The sequence below is a fragment of the Melanostigma gelatinosum genome (assembly GCF_949748355.1).
Source record: "Melanostigma gelatinosum genome assembly, chromosome: 20".
In the NCBI taxonomy this organism is placed as follows: Eukaryota; Metazoa; Chordata; class Actinopteri; order Perciformes; family Zoarcidae; genus Melanostigma; species Melanostigma gelatinosum.
In genome coordinates this window covers 8670849-8693675 of record NC_136653.1, presented here as the reverse complement: position 1 = coordinate 8693675, position 22827 = coordinate 8670849, and the positions used below count along the sequence as shown (strand labels likewise).

General features: G+C 48.1%; 1 protein-coding gene across 3 annotated transcripts in view; it reads right to left on the bottom strand.

The window, feature by feature from the left end:
• The window catches only part of nrp1a (neuropilin 1a), a 58141-nt gene that overhangs the window by 10312 nt on the left and 25002 nt on the right, over positions 1 to 22827 (bottom strand). For all 3 annotated transcript variants that reach the window (XM_079292011.1, XM_079292013.1, XM_079292012.1), the window contains 6 exons: positions 20767 to 20994; positions 18303 to 18458; positions 15642 to 15808; positions 6246 to 6401; positions 4168 to 4312; positions 67 to 398 (listed from right to left, as the gene is read on the bottom strand). In XM_079292011.1, coding sequence (XP_079148137.1) covers positions 67 to 398; positions 4168 to 4312; positions 6246 to 6401; positions 15642 to 15808; positions 18303 to 18458; positions 20767 to 20994 — 1184 coding nt within the window. The remainder of the gene's footprint in view (positions 1 to 66; positions 399 to 4167; positions 4313 to 6245; positions 6402 to 15641; positions 15809 to 18302; positions 18459 to 20766; positions 20995 to 22827) is intronic.

The window sequence follows — 22827 nt, the reverse complement described above, 5'->3', positions numbered from 1 at the left end:
CTTTGGTTAGGGTTACGCCTAGATTTGTAAGAAAAATCCAACAAATACACCGGACACTACTCTCACCTTTGGCTTGTTCCCACTGGTGTCCAACACCATCCTCCAGTCGGAGCCATTGTTGCTGTAGCCGAGGCGGAACTTCTTCATGAAGACCTTGTTCTCACGGTGCTTCCCTCCCTGGATTATCAACCCTTTCATCAGCTTGTCCTCACCGAGATCCACCTGCAGCCATTCGCTGGTGAAGGGCTGGGGCTGGGGCAGCAGGGTCCAACCCGTCCTGCTGGTCAGCAGGCGGGCGTTCTCCGGTACCCAGCTCCGGTCCGTATGGGAGGATGCGGTGATCTGGTTGTCAGTGATCAAACCTGATACCATGCCCAGCATGCCCGAGCATGGGTACTCTGCAAGACAAAGAAGATGCTTAGCATTTTGATTCAAACCAATGAAAACCTACCGGGACAATAGACAACAAAATACTTCATCTATACCCTGATGTCCAACATAATTTACCACGTCACTAGTCCAGTTGGAGAGTTTAAGTTCATTTTGGTGCAAGAGGGATGGTGAAAGTCAAAGCGAATAGGACAATTCCCCAAACTCTTTGTGATGTTGCTGTGATCTCTGCCTCCATTCTCTCTCTCTTTCTCTCTGTCTGTCTGTCTCATGCACACTAATTCCTTTGCCTGAAGCGGTTGTCTCCAGGCAGCCAATTAAAACCCTCCTCTCAGTTGGTGCTTCCACGTCCTGCACGGTCTGGGAGTGCTATTTCTTTTCATCTCCCTTATCCACCCCCTCCTCCCTCTGTAGACTCACCAACACACAAAAACACATTCTCTTTGTGTTTAATCTGCTGCTGCACCTTCTGCTCCACAGCTGTCAACATCTGTAGGGCTGTCTTTTAACACCTCGTTGTTTCCTGTCCACATTTTCAGACTTTCTTCTCCTCCTTTCTTCTACTTCTCTGATCTTACCCTATCCTGACTCTCTGTGGCTGTTTTTTCGAGCTTCTTTGGATGTGTTTCCCATTCGTTTCAAAAGGGAGACAGCTGTTTTCTTACTGCTTTTCCTCATCGATGCCATCCCTCCATATCAAAAGCCAAACAGGATAACAACCTGTTTGCTGTGGCTCGGAAGCGTTTGCATGTTTAAATCTGAATTTCTTAACTTTCCACATGTTCTCCCCTTTGTACTCCTGCACGGATATCCAGCGCAGTGCTTTCTAAGCTGTTGTTGGTGTCCTATCTAATGAAATGTTATTGATTGCTCATGACTGACAACAATTCTACTGGCACTGTGAACCAGGACGGATCCAACTTCACAACCTGATCAACAGTTATATATTATATTGTATTATATTGAGTACCATTTTTTGTCCACCAGTGTCAATATTTGTGTTTAACCCAGCCTCTTATTGCTGGTGGTCCACATAAAAATACCCGAATGGACTATTTTTAAATCTTAAAAACTTTTGCATTTAATTTTGACATGACGTTTTCAAGGATTCATTGCTCTGTTGTACTTCCAGACTATTTCTTAGTTCGGGAGACAGTGTCATTTCTAAGATCTCAGTTGTATAAAAGCAAATTGTTTCGTCATTGTTTTGCCAGTCCAAACTATAGTTTATTATTATTGTTTGTGTCTGTCTTTTTATGTATTTGTCTCTGTGGACCCTGAGTCTGAAACAAAGTCTATCTATCTATCTATCTATCTATCTATCTATCTATCTATCTATCTATCTATCTATCTATCTATCTATCTATCTATAGATACATTTATTATTTCTTCATATTTATGTTACAGTTAGTATTACTAGCAATCTGTAGAACTTCATATTTATTGTGTCCTGTGGGTGTAAATAGCCAAGGAGAATACACTGGAGCTCACAAAAGTTTCTCCACGATGAAATTACCTCGAGAGTTCTGACACTTAGCAGCTTGTATTCGGGCTAAATCTTCCTTTCTGTCTCTTCCTTACACCTAATCCCCAAGACACTGAGTCAGGGACCTGTGGTAAGCAATAACATATTTACTATCTGGCTCCCACGGAGGAATAAATCTGGACATTATTACATTTTCTGTGACTGTATGAGACAAAGTGCGCACTGTACCGCTGCAGGTCTCAATAGCGTGGCTGCGTCTGGGAAAAATCGAGCGAAGACTTTGGAGAACAAGGCCTCATTCAGACTTCTCTCGCTCTCTGCTTATCTAAAACGGTTCCCATGCAGATCTCTGGTCCTGCAGTCTAGAGAATCGCAGCTCAAGGAACGCTGGCAGTGCGGGAAGCCTATTGACTGTTTTTGTGGGTTTTTCTACCTTCTTGCTTTCGTGTTTGGCCAGGATCTGTGTGAGAGCAATCACAGCCCCCGGTAGAGCAGAGTCTTTGAAGTGGGGGGGGGGGGGGGGGGGGGGGGGGGATTGAGAGCAAGGTATACGTGTGTGATTGTGTGTGTTTCTGATCGAAGTTCAGACTTCCCGGGGTCATCTGGAGCTCTTAATCGACTTCAGCTGCGATCATTGAAGCTTCATAGATGATGGCTTGCACGCGATGACGCGCCCAGAGGAACAAACTTGTGTGTGTGTGGACTGCGAGCGTGTAGATGGTGATACATGGCGGTGTGTGCCGCATTTAGGGTTTGGGTGGAGCATCAGTGGTTCATCAGAGAGATTTATACATCATAGCGTATTTACAAACAACAGGGCGGTGGATCTTTTTATTAATGAGTAGCTGTTAGTGTCAGCGGGGGCACACAACCATGACGGTCTGGGGAAGAACATCTTGCAACATTCTGGGGTACAGCTCCACCTCTAACCTGATGCGCGACATATGGTCTTGACATCGTAAGTGGAAGTTGGGCACAGTTTTATGTAGCTCACATTTTGGTGCACTGTGTATACTTTTTTTTGGGAAAAGTAGAGAAAAAAAGTTCACATTTCTTTCAACAAAAGTTTTTTCGTGAAGTTCTGGTGTCATATTTCTGGGTAGAGCAGGGTGAGTCACCGGGTTTATGCAGCCCTCGAGAGCCTCACACTTCTCTCTCTCTCTCTCTCTCTCTCCGATTGTGCTGCTAGCATGCAGTGAAGCTGGCAGTGACTTCACAGCACCCAGGGGTGCTGACGTCCTTACTGAGGCCCTGTGGTGAACTTCGGCCCTGTGATGTGTTTAGGCTTTGTGCAGCGGTCTGGTCGCGCGCCCGAAACACACGCCCCAGCTGTAACCCTGCTGTATCCGCAGTGCCCTCTGCTATTACATGAAGAGCCACACATATGTGATGCATAACTCCACACACACACACACACACACACACACACACACACACACACACACACACACACACACACACACACACACACACACACACACATAACACATATGAGCACATTTGGCTGGCTACAACCAATCCGATGCCGTAACTGTAAGCCAAGGCTTAATGCTGAACTAACAGCACTGACAACAAATGGCTATCCTTGTTAGATATACTCCCTATCCAAGTACAAATGAACAAAACACACAGCCAATCACTAATTAACATTTAAAAACCCATAGAGATGCAGACGGATGGGTGAAAACCATAGGAAAGCGAGCCACACACACACACACACACACACCGCTCGTTAAAATAGCATCGACAAAATGGCAAAGATGAGAGGAGCTTTGCCAAAATCAAAGCTCTGTAAGCGAAAGACAGGCTGTGGCTAAAGAGGAGGCTGTGACCGGCTCAGCAGGAGGGGTGGGACCGTGTAGATCCCGCCCAGCTCCAGCTCGCTCTGCCCTCCAGATGGAGCCTCCATTTATATTGAATGAGGTACATCTAAACACGGGCTAACATAAATAGGTAATCTTCCTTCATGTGCCACTCCTCTATAATGCAGCAGCTACCTTCAGCCTGAGAGCAGGACTCTTGCAGAAACAGAGCTTTATTGTCACACCTCGCAGAAGTAAGATGTTTGTGCAACCGGGGCCAGAGTGGGAAACATCCAGCATGTAAGTCGGGAGCTGATAGCGGGGCATGCTCAGACATCCGAAGTGGCATCATCTGATTATTGCATTTGAAACTGTACCTGATTAGAATATAAGCAGTATAATGTAGCGTTTTCGGTGGCAGCTGTGAGCCAAGATGGAGCTGAGAAGTGTGCGCGTATGCAGATCAGCAGGGATCTCGGCAGTACCAACCTGATATCTTACATCCATACACTTCGAAGCGCAGCGCGATGCCTGTTTCCCAGGTAACGGGACGGATCCGGACGAAGCGTGTCAGCGTGGGTTTGGGCAGCATCGTCTTGGCAATGTCTGTTGGGTTGGTGTTGCCTTGGAAAACCTGCGATAGAAGCAAAAGGAAAGTACATTGTTGACACGTCGATTTGAGATGCCGGATGGAAGCTTGTCTGAGAAACTTGGCTGCATTGAATCAAGAAACGAGAGCAGAGGCGAGTGGAAGAGTCTCGTTTTGATGAGATTAAGATGCAGCTGGTATAATCTGAAAATGAACAAGTAAAAACAGCCGTAGCTGAGTGAGTACTGAGTCAAGATGTTCACACGTGGAAATCTAAATTACACATTTAAAAAGACATTTCATGTGAGTCACCTGTCACAGCTAGCGCTTCCTTTTGTGCCAGATGAAGCAGCACAACCAGGCCGTGGCCTGTGCCTGTGAAACCTGAGGCAGAATGTGTTACACTGACAACTCCAGATTGGCTCAAGATGGCCTTATTCCTGTCCTCTGGTACCAGATTTAGTGGAGGTTTTACTGCAGTGTCTTGTTTAAAGGTCAGAGATGCCACTGTTCTCCCCTGGGGTTTGTTGACAGTTTACCAGCGGCCATACGAAGAGGCCGGCCACCCGGCAAAACAACTCCCCACAGTCCGTCACAGTTCATTCTGGGTAATTGAATCACACCGGTGACCATATGACCTCCTGACCTCCCCGACGGAGTAGCTGTGGGGCAGAGAGGAGCTGGATGAACAGGCAGACAGAAAGGTAGCTAGTTCAGCTCATTTGGGATGAACTAAAACAACACCTGGTCTGATCCATTAGTCAGTGCAGTCCCTCTTCAACCAAGTCCCTGAGGAGCAATACCCGTCAACTGCGTCACTAAGGGGCCACAACAAAGTCATCCACTCTCTTAAATGTCACGCAGAGTCTCCTCTGCGCTCAACTGTAAAGTGGCTTTTTCCAGAGCTGCGCTAAGACTGCAAATTGCAGGCTCAGCATGTAGCAAATGGTGCCCCTCCGTGCAAAAGCACTTTAGAGTCTGGAAAAACACAGGCCGGGCCTGTTCGCGTCACCTTTAAGCCGCCACTTCAAAGGGACTGTGTACTTTGGAGAGACCATGAAATAACCGGGCCCAGAGGTTTGTGTACACAGCAGCACAAACACGCTTGTTTGGATGCTCTGTTGCTGTTGACAACTTTTTTTGTTGCGGCCTTGCACTCTTTCACTCATAAATTCCTTGTGGTATTTACATGTCACACACACACACACACACACACACACCTCTCTGACCCTCCGGACACCCACAGTGGTCGGGGTGTTTGCCTCCAGATGGACAAAACCTGGTCCGATCAGTAATCGATGGTTACAGCCTGTCGTGCTCCGGTCAAGCGTCCTTTCCCTCTCTCACGGACACTCCTCCAGCAGCTGCTCAAACATGACAGCCTCTCCTCGTTTCCTTCCCTCCCTGTCAACTTAAACTCTTGTTTGTCAAGTCTTTTGTCATGCCCAGCTTCATTTACGACAAGTCGAGGAGTGCCTGACATAAAACAGAGGCTACATTCCTTGCATCATCCTCCCTATGGCTACTGCAGAGCTGCATTAGCACCGCAGTCTGTGCTTGGTAAAAAAAAGCATTGACTTGCACACACAGTGGGTATATTACCATGCAGAGGGAAGTGTATCATTGCACGTTGGGAGACAGAGACTCAAGTACATATAGCTCGGTACTCCCCCTTTTGTCGAGCTCAAAGGCAACTTGGAAAGGACCACAATTCAAGTCAGCTGGCTGCTTTACCGAGACGGGATCTTTCAAGTGCAGTACATGTGCAGCGGTGGCTTTCATGACACAATCGCTGGTCAGGCAGGAGTCAAAATGAACTATTTTCATTATCTAGTCTACTCTAAGAGTCTCATGGAGAGCTAAAAGCTTTTCAGTGTTTCACTTTTTTCACTCATAATCTAAAGAGGACGCCATTAGACACCTCTGTCGGCTAATTCAGTTTTTAATCACAAACAGCTTGATGAATTGAGTCTCCTACCTTTTGTTTGGAGCCTTCCTTCAAAGTGATCCAGTCCTCTCCATTGGAGCTGACGTCCACTTTGTAGGACTTGATGAAGTAGATCTTCCGGGTCTCCTGGGAAACGGCGCCCTGGGTGCCGATGGCCGAGACGAACCGCAAGAACCCAAGGTCCACCTGTGGAGGGGTAGAAGAGAAGAAGAGCCATGTGAGACAACGCTGCATAAAACGTTCCACGGGAGCAAGATTTTGCCTTCCAGTGTTTAGGAGAATGCTGATTAACTGGAGCAGACCCAGCTGAAATACACTGCCTGTTGAAATGAATATGTGTGAAAAGCCTTTCAATGCATGGCCTGTATTAACGACGCACTGACAAGCTCAGAGAGTTACAAATATAATCCCGCTATTAGAATCACCTCTGGCCATAGTCTGCTACCTGGGAATTTAATAAACAGCAATGAAATGATGGTCACATTAATGAAAGAGACACAGGATGACAACTTCATTTCCTGAGATGGGAGACAAGGGCTTATTGGGTAGAAGTGAATGTTGAATAGAGCGAGGTCTGCAATCACATTATCAAAATTGGCCGGGAGGAAAGAGAGATACAGATTGAATATCAAATATTGTGCCTTTAAAATATGCGGGGCTTTAAGAAGTAATCATGAAGTGGGGTACATCACTGGAGGAGTATTACATTTTCACGAGGAGGAAGCCGGAGGCGGTGGGGTCAGCGAGGTTCGTGAGCGAGTGTCTGGTTGTATGTCTCTGTATTCGCATATATATATATTTATGTGTGTGTGTCATGAATTCGGAGATGATGCTGGTTTACATCAGACCTTTGTCTGTCTGCCAAACATCATGCCTGTTCACAACCATGAACCATCACTGCCAAGAAAGGGAAACACATGCACACACAGTCCTCTATATGTCACCCTGGTTTCTGTTTCTTTGGTAAGAACAGCCTTCAGACTGGCTTTTGATGATGTAAAGCTGCCTAACTTCACTGTAGGCCCGGTTGTGAGGTCAGCTTTTGTTAGCTCTGAGAAACACAAGGAATCTTTCAGCCACCAGAGACAACAAATCGTCCCCCTCTGACCTCTGCGGAGGCTCCTTAACCCCGCCGTACCATCCCTTCATTCATAACGGAGGAAGAGAGCGAGCGTATAGTGAGAAACTGAAAGGCTTTAAAAGCACTGCTAACTCCTCTGCGTATGGAGCAGCGAGCTTGAGTTGAACGAGCGCTATCGCCGTCTCTGACAGGCTGAGCTGACGTTAATGAGGAGTAATGGCGTTGCGTGCAGCAAGGCAGGGGGACGGGGCGTCGGCGGAACGGGGTTTCCAGAAAAAACTATGAGAGACGAGGGCTTTAGTGTTGACGTGAGATGGGATGGCTGGTCTCGAGTAGAGTGCCGAGGTATGTAAGTCCTTCATGTGAGAATGAGCAGGCAGACACAGAAGCGCGCACATATTTTAGAAAATCAAAGCCAGGGTGATCTGCCACCAACAATCTCCACAGAGCTCCAGCATGCTAAAAACCACACGGTCGAAGCCTCGTCTGCCAGCCTCATATGCAGCACTGCGCCACACTTAATGACTCGGAGCAAAGAGCAGGAAAGGAACATCTGCGAGCCACAGCGCTGGGACATTCGCGTTCCTCAAAATTCACTTCCAGAAGTAAAAAGACCATGCTGTTCTCCCTCTTTCTCTCTCTTGGCTACTCAAAGGATTTGGATGGATGGAGACGAACAAAAAAGACAAGTCACATACAGAGACGGAATACTTTTGTTCCTGTCTACTCGCTCAAGGGGCTTATACAGTAAGTCCCAGATTTCATTTGGGTCCACAAATAGAGACAAAATCAAATCCCTTCAGCTTCAGACGGTTCCCGTTTAATAACACAGGAGCTGGAATTTCTCTCTGCCGGGTAAAAGGCCATATCTGGCAGCGCTGGATGAGGAAAGCGCAGCAGGATGTCAGCGTGGCCTGTGTCGGCGTATATTAGCCCAGGCAGGTCTTTAACATCTGTGTTCAAATGGCCAGCCTGAATCATTTCCAATCCGGACCAATGGAAAAAATGGCTTACTGAAAAGGTCTACTTAAAATAATAAAAAAAAAGGTCTAATAGAAAGACTTGGCCTTGGAATGTTTCTCTTAAAAAAAGACCTCATTAAGTGTAATGGAGAGGAAGAGCCCCTGGGAATGAAATGAGTGGCGGGGCTAATTGGGAACACTCATGGGTGCTCAGACTCCAACAGTCTCAGAACCTGAGCATGCTGGAATATGAAGAGGGTAAGACGTATGATGTACGACTTTAATCAGCATTCTGGGCAAGCTGGACATTTTGTTGTTGTTGGGAATTCATGTTTGTGTGAATTGACCAGTTTTAAGGGGCTGGAAACGTACTTTCATCATCTTTCAGTTCAAAAGCTTTGGGGTCACACAAACCGAATGATTTTTTTCCACAAATTGAACGATACTGAAGATATGCGACTTGAGTCCAAAAGGGGTCAGCTGGGACGTTGGGGTGACCAGATGAGAATGGGTTAAATTTTGGGGATGGGTGGTTGGCGATGGTCGTGATCACATGGCCGCGGTTGGCGATAACTAATTAAAACTCAGGTTTGGTCGAACACTTTGGGATTTGGGACAACTGCTCGGAATTTTGGGACCCTGGGTCACCCTTCTGTGACGGGATGTGACGAGGGAAAAAAACCCATGAAAGCGATTGGGAGGAATGGAAAGAGGAAAGACGGAAAGCTAAACGGAAGAGAGAGAGAAGAGTGAAAAGGAGAAGGTCGGGGGAGAAAAAAAGAGATGCTGACAGTGATGCCTTGGGAAGACGTGAAGGACAGAAGCATGGGGTCTCCAGTGAAGAAGTGCACAGATTAGATCAATTTCACAGACGCGGGCTGATAACAGGGCCTGGGTAATGAGCAAAGCATGATTTATTAATGTCTGCTTGTTAGAAGCGGAGGAATGAGGCAGAGACAGACCAGGGGGTTACACGGGTCAGGGAGAGTAGACTGGCTGGACGTTTGGATGTAAAGCACAGTCCCAGACCACAGAGACCACAGTGAAAACAAACAGGCCCTGATAATGATTGCTAGTGGGACTCCCTTTAGCCCAGAGCCACGGACAGCACTTGCTGACCTATATACATAAACCAACATTTAGAAATCGCAAGCAGTGCACACTGGATCTCGGGCCGGTATATCACTCCCAGATGATAAACTATTTGTCATCGAGCCTTGAAAGGCAGAATCATGGTTAATGGGTGATGTAATCACCACGCGGAAAGGTGTGAATTATGACTCCTAATCTAGCATCTACAGGGATATGCTGCGTGTTGAGCTTTTGCTGATCTAACAGAATGGAGCCCGCGTCTGGTACTCATTCACCATATTGTTATTTCTCCTATGAGAGTGCGTGTCTGGACTAAAGCCCACCTATAGACAAATGACACCATGCATTCTGGGCAAGCTGGTGCACAGTAACTCATATCTGGAGACACACACACACGCACACACTGAGCCATAAACATGCCAGGCTGGGATAAGAAATCACCCAGATTTCTCAGAATCTTTCCATAAAGCAAAAGGCAGGTTGATGTGTGGGCAGGATTTCTACGCATCTTTGTCTCCCGGGAGGTTTGTTCCTTGCTTCGGCAAACTATGTTTGACTCCGTGTGTTTTGGGTGTTCTCTCCCTTCTTGCTGTGAGGCAAACAGATGACTCACAGCCCCTTGCCACACACCAGCCAGTGTGAGGCAAGTAATCTCACAGACTAATGAAACCAGAGAGGCAGAAAAAGAATTGGTCGTGCTGGGGCTTGTAACATCAGCCCGTTAAAGCCTGGAGTGCATGCCATTAGATCGACTGTACTGCAATACGCATCAGGCGTTTGATTAAGGCGTGTGGGCGTGGGAATGAATGTCGGGGAGTGACAGGCAGGCAGTGTATTTATGTATTTGTGTGTGTTCGTACAAGTTTCAAGAGATCATTTTCCAATTATCCCTCAACAGTAGTGGCAGCTGTGGGCGTGATCGTTAGGTCTCTCCGGTGCTTCACTGTACTGTCTGACTGTACAATGTGCTGACTGACTCAGATGTGCAGCAAGGCCACACGATACGTGGTTGAGGATAGTCGTTGTTACATTACAGTCATTTAGCAGATGCTTTTATCCAAAGCAACTTACAATTCAGATTCTGTCACATTTCTACACCGTAGGCACAGCTACGGGAGCACTTTTTGGGGTTAGGCGTCTTGCTCAAGGACACATTGACATGCGACTAGCCGGGGATGGAACCGGCGATCCTCTGATTGAAAGACGGCCCTGCGCTCCACTCAGCCACCTCATTGTTGAGTGGGTGCAGTGAGGACACATGTGGTTTACAAGGCCGGGGGGGGGGGGGGCGTTCAAGAAACAGCAAAGGCTCAAAAGCTTTATCTCTCGCCGCTTGATTGGCCCATAATTGAGTTGCCAAGAAGTTGCATCCAGCAATCCGTATGCTGGGATAAGTTTACCGAATACTTTCTTTTAAATCCATTTCCAGCCTCCAATCTGTGTGTGTGTGTGTGTGTGTGTGGGGGGGGGGGGGGGGGGGGGGGGGAAGTGAGGCCTCTGGGGAACAAGTTTATTCGTTTTCCCTCAGCACAAAACAACAACAGCAAAAATGCCGAAGGTGAGGAAGGAGGGAGCGCTCCTCTGTGTCTGAGAGCAGCTGGTACACATAGACAGTGCCTCCTCCCCCACAACCTCTGGAAATGCTTTATGGATCTTAAAGGATGGTAGATTTAGGAGAAAGACAGCCCGGAAGCATTTCGGGCCATCAAGTACATGCACAGTCTCTAGTCACCTGTTTTTTTGTATTTCATATTTTCCGCATACAATCTCCTCTTTTAATGTCCTTTGTATGGTAATAAGAGAAAGATGACATTTTTTGTGAACGGACATAAACACGCAGCTACTTCAGCGGTGCAGCTGAAGAGATGCTTTCCAGCCCCAGACGCAGTATTTCAGCAATCTGTTCTCTAATTTCACCTACAGGGCTTTGGTAGCGGAAGCTTTTCGGAATAGCTCCATTACCTGAAAGTGTAATTAATTCCCCTTTCATGAAAATTGTATTACTGAAATGCTGCAGGACCTATGAGCTCCACTCACGGCCTTCCATTTATCACAGTGTTTCACCTGACAGTCTATTTTTAGCAACCCCCGACACCTCCTTGGTGGCATTAAATTATGCACACCTTCCGACGCGCCGGTCGTCTGTTTTTTCCCCTGACAAAGAGGTATGTATAAGTTCGGGTGACAGCCGTAATAGAATAAACGGCTGTGTGGTTTGTTGTGAGTGAAGTGTGCTCAGATATGTGCCGTTCTATAATTAAGATGAATTAACAGCGCTGCTGTGAGAGGAAGCATTTATCAGTGGGCTTTTATTCCTTCCTTCTGAATCACCTTTAAGACTCCTGGGTCATTCCCGTCCTTGCAACACGCACATGACTAACGCTCTGAGTCATGATTATGAAACTAAGAAACAGTGAACAGGAAGGAAGAGAGGGCGACCTGATGGTATGTCATGTCTGGAAGCTGCCTGACGATCCTTTCCCAGGATACACAGCTGCTGACTCTAGACCTCTGAGGCTTTCTTTTTTTATTTTTGTCTTCGACGCTGAGAATCACACTGATTACGGCAGTTTTTGTCTCGGGGTACTTATGCGGCACTGTCTCGTTTCATTACATCATGCCATCCCTCATGTTTCGATTTCCGCTCCCACTTTTTGGGCTACTCCACTCGAGCGTGGGTCTCTATCCTCTCATTGATTTTCCAATTGAGAGCCGAGGCCCGGGAGCGGCGAGGCACAGAGAGCGTCCATTGTTTCCATCCGTTCAACGTGATGGTGATCTCACCGGCGGCCACATGCCAGCCTCGGCTCCTCCGGCCTCGCTGGACTTCATCAACTGAGAAGCCGCTGTTAATTGCCGCTCCGTATTGTAATTGCTCATCGCTCAGCATGGCGGTGAGCTCAGGGACGGGGGGACGGGGGGGGGGGGGGGCGAGGACGTGTGAAGAGAGAGACATTGCCAATGAAGGGCGCCATTTCTGCAACTCATTGACCTGGGGTAATTGAGAGCACATTCATATCTGCAGGATATGGCAGAGGGCTGCGGAGAGGACGAACGCCACGGCTGCTGGAGCGCCGTCTTCGCTGAGCAAATGAACGATTGGTGGTGGTTTGGTTGGCCAGGCGGCAGAACCTGTTATCTTTGCTAAGTGCTGTTTGCCTCATGGATTCACACAGCCCCGCTTCCCTTCCTATGTAAACCCGTGACTGTAAATGGTTGACTGTTGAGATTAGTATCACATGCATGAGATAAAGGAGCATATTGTGCAAACAAACACTGATATGCTTCTCATGGTTAGTGCTGTCAGCTGTCAGACAAGCGAGATTAAAATCATTTCTCAAATGACAAAGGTATAAGGGACTCCCTCTCTCCTCTTCTGATTAAACAATTAAGGTTATCATAATCATACAAAGGCTGATAAATACCAGTGAGGTAATTGAGGCATTATGCATCCTGGCAAGAGGATAATGGCAGGAGCCGCCGTTAGCTAAATTATAGATATAGAGAGCGAAGTCAGCTCATGAGATAACCTAGTGCATATTGCCATTATGAGACATTCAATAAAGAGGCTTTCAGGTATTGACAGTTGGATTCTCTCCAGTACAGTGTAAATTATTCATGTTGTGTGTATACGCGATCAATGGCAGCTGTCCGACAGAGATCCAGCCTTGGGTTTTATCGCTTCATTCAGGTGCTGCGGTGACTCTCGGTGACCATCAGTTCATTGCTCGGACATATTTGACAAAGTCATTCCACACTATGTCAGCTTCTTTGCAATTTCACCCCGCTGTCACGCTCCCCTGGGAACCGTCAGTTTACGGGCCGCGCCGCGGCAAAAAAAAGATATAGCTTCCTCTCAGAGATGGATGTGTTGTGCAGACGCAGTGTTATGTGTCATTCAGGTTTTATTTGAGGAGAGTTCATAAAGCAAGGATCAGCCTGTAAGCTGGATAGAGTGGGGGTGTGCGGACCCTTCATTTCGGGTTTTTTTGCTGCAACCTGCTGCCGAGGCCCCCGCTGTTCATCCTCCTAATCTACAAAGATGGCCGTGACTCACACGGGCAGATAATATGTAGAAATCTTCACCTTGATTAAGATCTGTGGACCGGCATTTTCAAGAGGAATGAGAAAAAAAAAAAAAAAGAAGGAATGAGGCGATCTGAAAGGAACAAGAGGGGAAAAAAATGAAATGAAGGATTATTGCCTCTTTCTTTGCTCCCTCTTCAAACTGCAAATCCCCTCAAAAGGACATCTGCCCATCTCTGTGTACACCAAAGGGCTGATTAATGGCCTGGCTAACCTGGCACTCGATGCTGAACCACACCACACCAATCTAATTACCCAGAGCAGAGCATCTTGTCCTCCTCCTCCTCCCAGTGCATTAGAATGAGGCGGCATTAAAATGGATGACAAATCTGGATTATGTTCAGAAAAGATAAGAAGGAAAGCAGAGCAAAAAAAAAAAAAGCCCAGGAATCAAGAGGCCGCCCTTCATGAATAATACAAACGGTCGGCCTCAAACTGCAGTCAGGGAATGATAATGAAACAAATAATGAATTGATTACTATGCATCTGACGCACCGAGATGATTCGTACGTGCCGCGAGGGGAGCCTGAGCTTGTTGCGCCACCATGGACAGGCCTAATGAAAGAGGAATGAAGAAGCCTACTCTTTTAATACCACTTGTGATAATTGGGCGTCTGCTCGGAGTGCTCGGCACAAGTGCATCGCACTCCCTCGAAAAGCATAAATCAGGTGGCAACCACAGAATTGGCTCTGAAATTAGAGGAGCCCCACTTCCTGTTTTGATGTGATTGGTATCGGGGAAATCAGCGCGCCCGTTCGAGCAAAATCCAGATTTGACGGCCGAATCAAATCCTCAATATGATCAACACTGCAGCAGAGGGCAGGCTAGAGTAGCAACAAATCATTGTGATCACTTGTGATTTCCGCTGACAAAAAGAGAGGCCTGCAAGCCGACGCTGCTACCCCTTAATACACACATCTGACTGTGAACAATGGCTTTTCCTTTCAGAGAGAAACATGCTTTAATACAACAGGCCATGCTTCTTCCTGATCCACTCAGACGCATGCCGGGTTCCTCTGCGGGACAATATGGACCCGGCCAGACCCTCCTGCTCACCCACAAAGCCAGGAACGCACACATGGACACACGTGCGCGGGAGAATGCACTCCAAACCCGCACACACACACACACACACACACACAAATGCTCCAACACTGATTCAATTAGTCTGAAGGAGCAACGGGGGCCCTCAGGAAAATATTTTCATAGCAGTAATAAAGGAAAAGCTTGCGTATGGCCCTTCTTGAGCAAATATTTGGCTTCGGGTCAGCTCTATTATGCATCCCCCGAGGAATATATTGGGGCCCAAACTTTTTCAGCGAAGACTGTAGAAAAACAGCAGAAAAAGAAAAACAGTCTGGGCATTTACAAGGCCTGAAGGCTTTCGGTTAGTAAATCAAACGTGCGGCAAATGCATCCAGGTAGTGTGCGGCTGTGTCACGGGGGGGGGGGGGGGTTCGTGCTGTGAGTGGACTTGGGATATATGACTTATCCCCATCTGGGGATGGAAGAACCTAAATCCTTAATCTTTCCACATAAAGTTCCCCCGGTGGCCAATGATCGCTTTGTGCAGTTAAGCCGACAGACAGAGAAATATGACAGGGCCCTGTTTTGGTGTGTGTGTGTGTGTGTGTGTGTGTGTGTGCGTGTGTGTGTGTGTGCGTGTGTGTGAGGCTGGGCAGGATGCCTGGACTAAATCCCAGCTCCCCAGAGGCGGCTGCTGTTATCAAAGAATAGAGAAAGTTATCAGGTAGGACAGGAAGACAGAGGGAGAGAAAAGACACAGATAGATAGACAGAGAGGGAGAGTGGATCAGGGCAATTTGTTTGCGAGGCGTGGACTCGACCGCCCTGAGGTCCATCAGGACGCCTGGCATTCATCATCAGAATTGTTGGGTCTCATCAAAGCGCTACGGAGACACTGCACCTCCAGAGAATGAAGGACAAACACAGAACACTCCTGCTGTGTTCAAGCAGGCAACAGTCACTTCTAATACTGCGTGAACCCTCAGACTGTGACTCACCGCCAAAAACACACCGCGGGCAGGAATTGTTCTACGCTGCCATGTTTTACGTTCTTCAGTTATTCTCTACCTCTCCTCCGTAACTGAAACTACCTTTTAATGTCATTGCTCTGTGATATTTGAATCAAACAACCCTCTTGAAAATCACCTCTTTGTGACATGAGAAAAAAAGACGTGGTACCTGTAGCCACTCTTTGTTGGAGTCCTCTGCCGGCGTCCATGCATTTTCATAGTAGTTGAGTCTGGAGCGCTCTGGGGACCAGCTGGGGTTGTACTGGGACGAGGCCATGATTTGGTCCGATGTTATCTCTCCCGACTCCATTCCCAGAGGGTCGCTGCAGTCAAAGTCTGAGGGGAATGAAAGAGATGTGTTAGTCGAATCCTGAGCACCGAGGGCACCAGAATGTACCCGGCGCGTGCTTTCAGTGTCCCCCGGAATCAGGGCTCGTCTCTGGGGAGGAGGACACCACACGACAGGCACTCAGCGCTGCTGGCCGGAAAAGAACAGCGCATCAGCAACGCCTCAGTAAATCCTCCCTATTTCTCCCTCTTTAGTTTCTAATGGAGGGCTGGATTGAAGTGTTTCGCATTAAGGCGTAAAAATGTCCTCATAAAACATTCAGTGTGGGCTAAGATTACGCCAGTATAGGCGTTAAAGTGACTTTCCCTCCAGTTGTTTCTTCCACTGACTGGATCTGTTTCCCTCACCTCCTTGTGGGCCGTTAATCTTCCTTATTTTTGCACAAAGTGACTATTTTCCCCAACTTGGTCTCTTGGGGGAGTTTAGGTGTGTTTAGTAGCTGTATTATGGAGCAATATATCACACTCAATGGCCAAACCAGCCTTGGTAGGAGGTGGCTTCCCTTGTTTGTGTTGACATGGGGCAGCCGTTTTGAGGCATGCCGGGCTCCGGGACTAAAGACTCACCCGGGTCAGCTTGGGGTCGGCCTCCCTAAACCCCTGGAGGTCAGACATGCTGACACCACCGAGGACGGAGCCGCCGCAACGTTTGCAACGAACGATATGACCTTTTGATCCGACCAGGAGTCGTATAATGCCGCCACAACGACACACAAGGTGTGTAAGGGCACACTTTCACACATTCCTGTGGACCGTTACTCTTCTTATTGTTTATTTACTCCTTTTTTCACCTGATGGTGAAGTCGATTACAAAGCACCTCAACAGTGTTTCAAACCCTGCGGTGTGCGAGGCTCCCGCTGCCATGAGCCCACGGCCCTTTGCCCAAAAATGCAGTCATGTGCCTGTGTGTGCACGAACACACACACACACTCACTGAGAGGGCACAGGACGGGGAGCAGTGTGGAGCTGCTATGTGGCTGCTGCCTACGAGCGAACACAGATGGTCTCCCCATCTGCCACACTGCTACACCACCTCAGTCACTGGGTCAGCGTGTGCATCTGTGCTTCTCGGTGTCGACCCACAGCCGCATACGTACGTACGTGCACGCGCTCGTGACTGCGCCCGAGTGTAAGTGTGAGGCCGTGAACACAGTATTGCACGTCTCCGGCCTCGACATCGCCGGCTCTCTTTGAACCCGTTCTCGTCAAACTTTTGCACTCTTTTTTTGGGCCCACATCACACAGAAAACTGGATCATGATCAGCGGAGACACAAAGGGGCGTCTGTTGCCGCTAAGGACGGTATCTGATCATGTGGGTTACCGAGCGAAGCGGGGCTGATAGCCGAAAAAAGACAAGGCCTCCTTTCATCACCTTATCACCTCGCATCAGTGGCTTTCAGCTCGAGTGGTACCCTTCCCTTTGCCATGCGGAGGCGAGAAAATCCACTGTGTATTATGCATAAGGGGATTATGAATGATTCAAGTGGTACAAGAGTGGAAGAGCGCAAGCTTCCAGTTTGGAGATTTTTCTGCTATCTGGGTTGCGTCTCGCTCGGTGACGTAAGACCGAGCAACTCATGCAAATGAAGATATTTACTGATCAGGGGTCAGATAATTAACCATGCCTCTTAATGGGGAATGTGAAAAGGTGATTTTACGTAATCTGATTTTAGATGTGTGAATAAAGCGAGTCAAGTAACTCGAACGAAACTGAAGAGAAATTACACCAGTCGTCATCGCTCGTTGCTGTGAGGCGGGGCCTCACAGCGTGTGAGCTTGTGTGTGTGTGTGTGTGTGTGTGTGTGTGTGTGTGTGTGTGCTCAGTGCCTGTCTTTTCCTTTGGGCAAGACCTTTTTGGAGACGATTAGTAGGTTTGTTGAACGTCATCCATCTCCATCGCTATTCAAAGACTGACTGTGTTCGCTTGGGGTGGTCTAGCCCCTGGACAGATTTATGACTCCTACCAGCGCTCGTCTTCCTTAATGACATGTTTAGCCGGAGCTTTTTGCAGAATGGGGTCAGGGGGTCGAGCCCCGCGATGACGGCGCTGCATGTAAAAGCCCTAGGGGTTGCGTGTCCGGGGTGGTTGCTGGTGGGGAAGCTGCCTGTTGGAGCCCGTCTGGGCTCACAGTGTGTAAATGTGTGGGTCTTGTAAACCACGGGAGGCAGACCCAAATTAAAAAGAAGTAGGTGTTTATTTAATAACTCTTCAGCTCTGTTAAACGGGTGGGAATTTGTCATAATGGGAGCATTTGTGGCTTCAGTTGCAGACAACATCTGCTACTTAGTCTTAGTAATATTCCCCAGGGGGGTCACTTTATTGCCTTCAACTACCCAGGTTCAATTCAGGCTCATCACATCCAGATTGTCTTCCACTGAACAAATGTGGATCGTGATTTCATCTTGATTACTACCACAATATACAGATTGTTTTTACATCCCCATCTGTCTGATTTTCAGTGTTTTTAATGCCAGCTCACCCTCCGGAACGGTCCTTTCGATCACGGTGAAGTTGGCCGAAAAGCCTTCCTTAGCGATGGCGCTGTCGGTGTTGATTGTCAGTGCTAGGATGCCCGTGTAGGAGATGATCCTGCCTGGCGTGTTCTGCCCACAGTACCTCCCGATGTATGGACCGACTGGAGGGAGAAAGGGGAAAGAAGCACAAACACTGTTAGTCGGGTTAGACTTGGGTTAACTCAATATTTGTTTGTGTGCCGCAGCCATGTCACACAAGGGTTTAACTACCGACCACGGATGTGTGAAAACTAGTGTGTCAATGAGTGGGGGGCATCAAAAGAGAGAGAGAGAGCGAAAGAGAGAGAAAGAGAGAGAGAGAGAGAAAGCAATAAAAGCAAAAGAGGGACATGTTCCACTGAGCAGTCTGAGTGGAATGAGAAAGTGGGAGGGACAGGGAACGGGAGGTGGAGGGACATTAGGGGGAGATAGAGCGGCATGGGAGAAACATGGGGTTGGGTAACATGGGGTGTGGGGGGGGGCAAGGGAGCACAGTGACCTTGCCCTGCGTCTCTGATGTGCGCTGTGAGCACATGTGAGCGTGTGTGTTACCGCCGGTGTGTGTGAGGACCTGCAGCTTATCTGTGATTAGTAGTGCTGTGATCAGCGGCGAGTGACAGGCCTGCCTCCCCGTGGCCTCCTGTCATCCAAAACATGCCACTTTCAGCCCAGCTCTTACACATGAAAGGCAAAGGCCGGGCAGCGGGGACTCACGGGGTAAAGGGGGGGTGTGATGGGGGTGTGAGAGCTCCGATTAATCTCCCTAACCCAGGTGCTTGCGTGAGAATCTATGTGTGCTTTTAAACCCGCTAAGGCCCTGGCCGAACATAAAAATGCCATCTCCCGGATTCTCTGCATGACTCCCCAGCGCTATGAAATTTTAAAGAGCCTCGCGATGAAGTCTGCGTCCTGCCTGGCTCTCCATTCCTCATGGGAAGAGGAACGAGGTAGTGGGGGCCGTTCTTACGCAGCACCTGTCCGGCGAGGCGCGAATACTCCAGTTTGTCCCACGCGGGCCCGTATTTGCCCGGACATCTCCCATCCCTGCACGCCCTGACGGCCAGCATGCCTCCGTGCTAATGCACTATCGATCCAGCAGGCACCACAGAGAGCCACCTGGCGAAAGCTGACACACTTTTTTCTTCGCATGGCTTATTTTCTTTTATACAAGGCTGTCTGTCACACACAACAACACCTGAAGGGTGTGAGCCCACGTCAGTCCGAAGAGGCAGTTTCCAGTGAATAGGCTCGCTGTTGGAGAAAAGAGATTCCGATGTGTCTTATTCTGCTACTTTTGTGTCATACATACTGAGAAATCCCTGAATTTGAAAAAGTCTGAAGTTTTTCTCCCAGATTCCAGAGGTACTGTTTCGTAACAAAAAAGATGAATTAAAAGGTGATAATAATGTGACATATTCTCAGCTCCCCGAGCTTTTGCGGGTCTCCTTAATCAACACAAATCTTTGAAATTAAACCACCTCTAGGAGAGAACCTAAAAATGAATTATGGAAATACTTCTTGGAATCAAAGGTCAACTCTACGGAAATGCGAGCTCAGAGAATATTGAACGCCGAGTAAACACACTTCTCTGGGCGCGGTGATTTACACTTCAACCTTATCACTTGCACCGGCGCGGCAGAGCATACTGATGTTCTTTCAATTTTCAGCCGCTGATGGGCGAGAAAAAGCTTTCATCTCGTCCGCGCCCCACGTTTGAATGGCCGGGAGAAAAACGACAACACTTCAAGAGGTTATTTCGCTCGTTGAGTTCAAAGCCTCATCTCGGGGGCCGTGGAGGCATCGCTTTGAACACAGGCGCTCCCTTTCTCACCCTGTCTCTCACCTGCAGATTTGAAAATGCTATTTTTTGGCAATGTTTTATCGTGTGTCCGAATCTGCGCGAGAGCCCTTCGCTCCCATCAGGACCAAGCTGGTTCAGTTTAAATTCTCTCCTGTGGGAAACTAAAGGAAGCCTCTGAAGGAAATCTCCTTTCAGAGTCAGTTTTCTATGCGTCAGAGAAGCAAAAATATCATAGCCTAGATTAGACCTCGGATTCCCAAATGAACAGTTGAACAAATGCGTGAGAGAAAAAGGAAGGACGGGAGGCTCTCGTAACCATGAAGTGGATGGTGTTGAGCGATGACTAAGAGTTACGCTCATGCCGACAGACTCTTGGACCCCTGCCAAGTCTGGTTCAAGCAGTTAGCCCACTGGCCCGGATAATGCCGTCATTTTGTGTAAAGCTGTTCATTCAAAAAAGCAGTGAGAAAATAATGATCTATCTTTTCTCTTTTGCTTCTGCAGGACAGCGGATTTCTTAGCAGTGGGATTACAGCTATCATTTTATCACAGCATTGATGTTTTCTGGTAGTTTGACAAATAAAAAGCGCACAATGGCACTACGGCCGAAACCAGCAGCGCTTGCTCACCTCCAGGGAAGCCATCCCAGATCTCCAGTCTGTCGTAGCGGCAGAACACGCCGCTGGGGGGCGTCGGGTCGGGCTCCAGCTCGAAGCTCTCGAACTCCAAGGTGATCTCGGACATCTTGGGGGCGAAGATCATGAAAGTGCAGTCCAGGTTGTTCGGGTATTTCTCTGGGAAACCGGGTGACTTCATGACACCGCTGTTGGAGGTGAAGTTCCGGGAGCATTCTGGACCTGCGGGGAGGGGGGAGTCAGAAGGTGAGACACAACAGGGATTCTTCTGATTCTTTTGAATGACTGTTGGTTAAGTGATCGGTTTCAACGAGGCTTTGTGTGGTTGGTGTTGAGAAGCTCTGCCCCCCCAGCTGGTCTATTGAATGGAGGACAGTTTATGGCCCCGGGACCAGGGACCACCTAGATAGTTCTTCTACTTGAGGCTACATCTGGGTCTCTCAACCCTCCTCTAGCTGCTTTTTTTTTTTCATTCCCTCATGGGCACAAACATCCAAACACCTTCGTCCCTATGTGTGTGTGTGTGTTACATCATTAACTCCTGGAACATCTGGACTTTGAGCATAAACATTAGTGAAAGGCCTCAGTCACCAGAATCAGGGAGCGATGAATAAACAGCTTGATTCACTGTGCAAAAAACCCGTCTCTCACACACACACACACACACACACACACACACACACACACACACACACACACACACACACACACACACACACACACACATACCAGGACACGCCTGTGAAACATGTGAGAGGTGCTCAGGCAGAATTACAGCATCAGGGATGGAAGGGCGAGGGCAATGACTGCGCATACATCAACACGCACACGCAATTTTACACAAGCGAAAGTCAAAATATTTATTCACAGCTTCCCGGGAGAGCTGCCTTCCAGCTGAGGAGCAGTAACATGTTTCCCACGTTAGCCACTTCTCGAAGCATCATGAGCACAAGATTAAGTTTTAAGAATGACTGACGTGTGATCAAAAAAATTGACGCCAACAGCTGCAGGAGATTTTTTTCAGAGAGTGATAGAAAGAGACATAAATACTTGTTCACTATGCATGCTCAAGCACTGGGCCAGATTGTCGCCAAGCTGGGCTTGACACACAAACACATACAAACTCAGGAAAAAAAAAAGAAGAGGACTACTGTCATCGAGGGCAATTATTTGGAGCCATTAGTGGCAGAAATGTGCACAGGATAATGTCATTTTCATGCAGTCTGACAGCCGGCGTGATGGGCGCAGATGGGGCCGATCGAAACCAAAATTGCAGGGAGTTATCGCTAGATAGAGCCTGCGCGCTACAGTCATTGTAGCTTAAATAAATGTGGCAAACTGCTTTTTCCACTGTCACTCAAGCTCCTCGCTGGGCCCCTAATTCAGGACCATCGGGCCCACTTCAGCCTGTCCACCGGAGAGGAGTGAGTGAAGGGAGCGAGAGCCATGTTGATTTTCCCTTTCCCCAAGTTGAAAGCTGCGGCGAGCGGCGTTCTGACTCTAAAGAGAGCTGACATTTAGTGCTGCCGCTAAAGTGTGGCTTTTCGAGAACAGTGGGCGCCATTAATTTCACAGCTTCCCCTCGTATTTACCCCCGGAAAATGTAGGGTTTTTCTCGAGAGTGTGAGCGTTCGCCGAGATGAGAGGGTTGCCGGATGCTGCAGTTCTGCACTTTACCTCGCCGTATTTGTGGAGAGATGTCAGACAGTTTTTTTTGGGAGGGGGGGGGGAACAACTATAGATGGGAGCCACTTCTTTGAAAATAACAGGTGCCCATGAGTCCCCGAGTGCTCTAGACAGCTGCAGTATCCAAAGTTCAATTCAGGTTGGCGTATTGAATTTCCTGTGGATATTGGCTCAGATCTCCGCTCTCCATCCATTTCTTCAGCTTCCATCATGACCCTTATCTCGGCTCAGCAGTTGGCCGGAACAGATTTGGTCTTCGGGACTGGTTCACTTTGAATTCAGGCAATAGACGAATATAACGCCTGGACTGATGCAAATGTTCCATAAAATGTTGCCAGGATTAAGCTCAGTCTTACAATTTGAGGACAC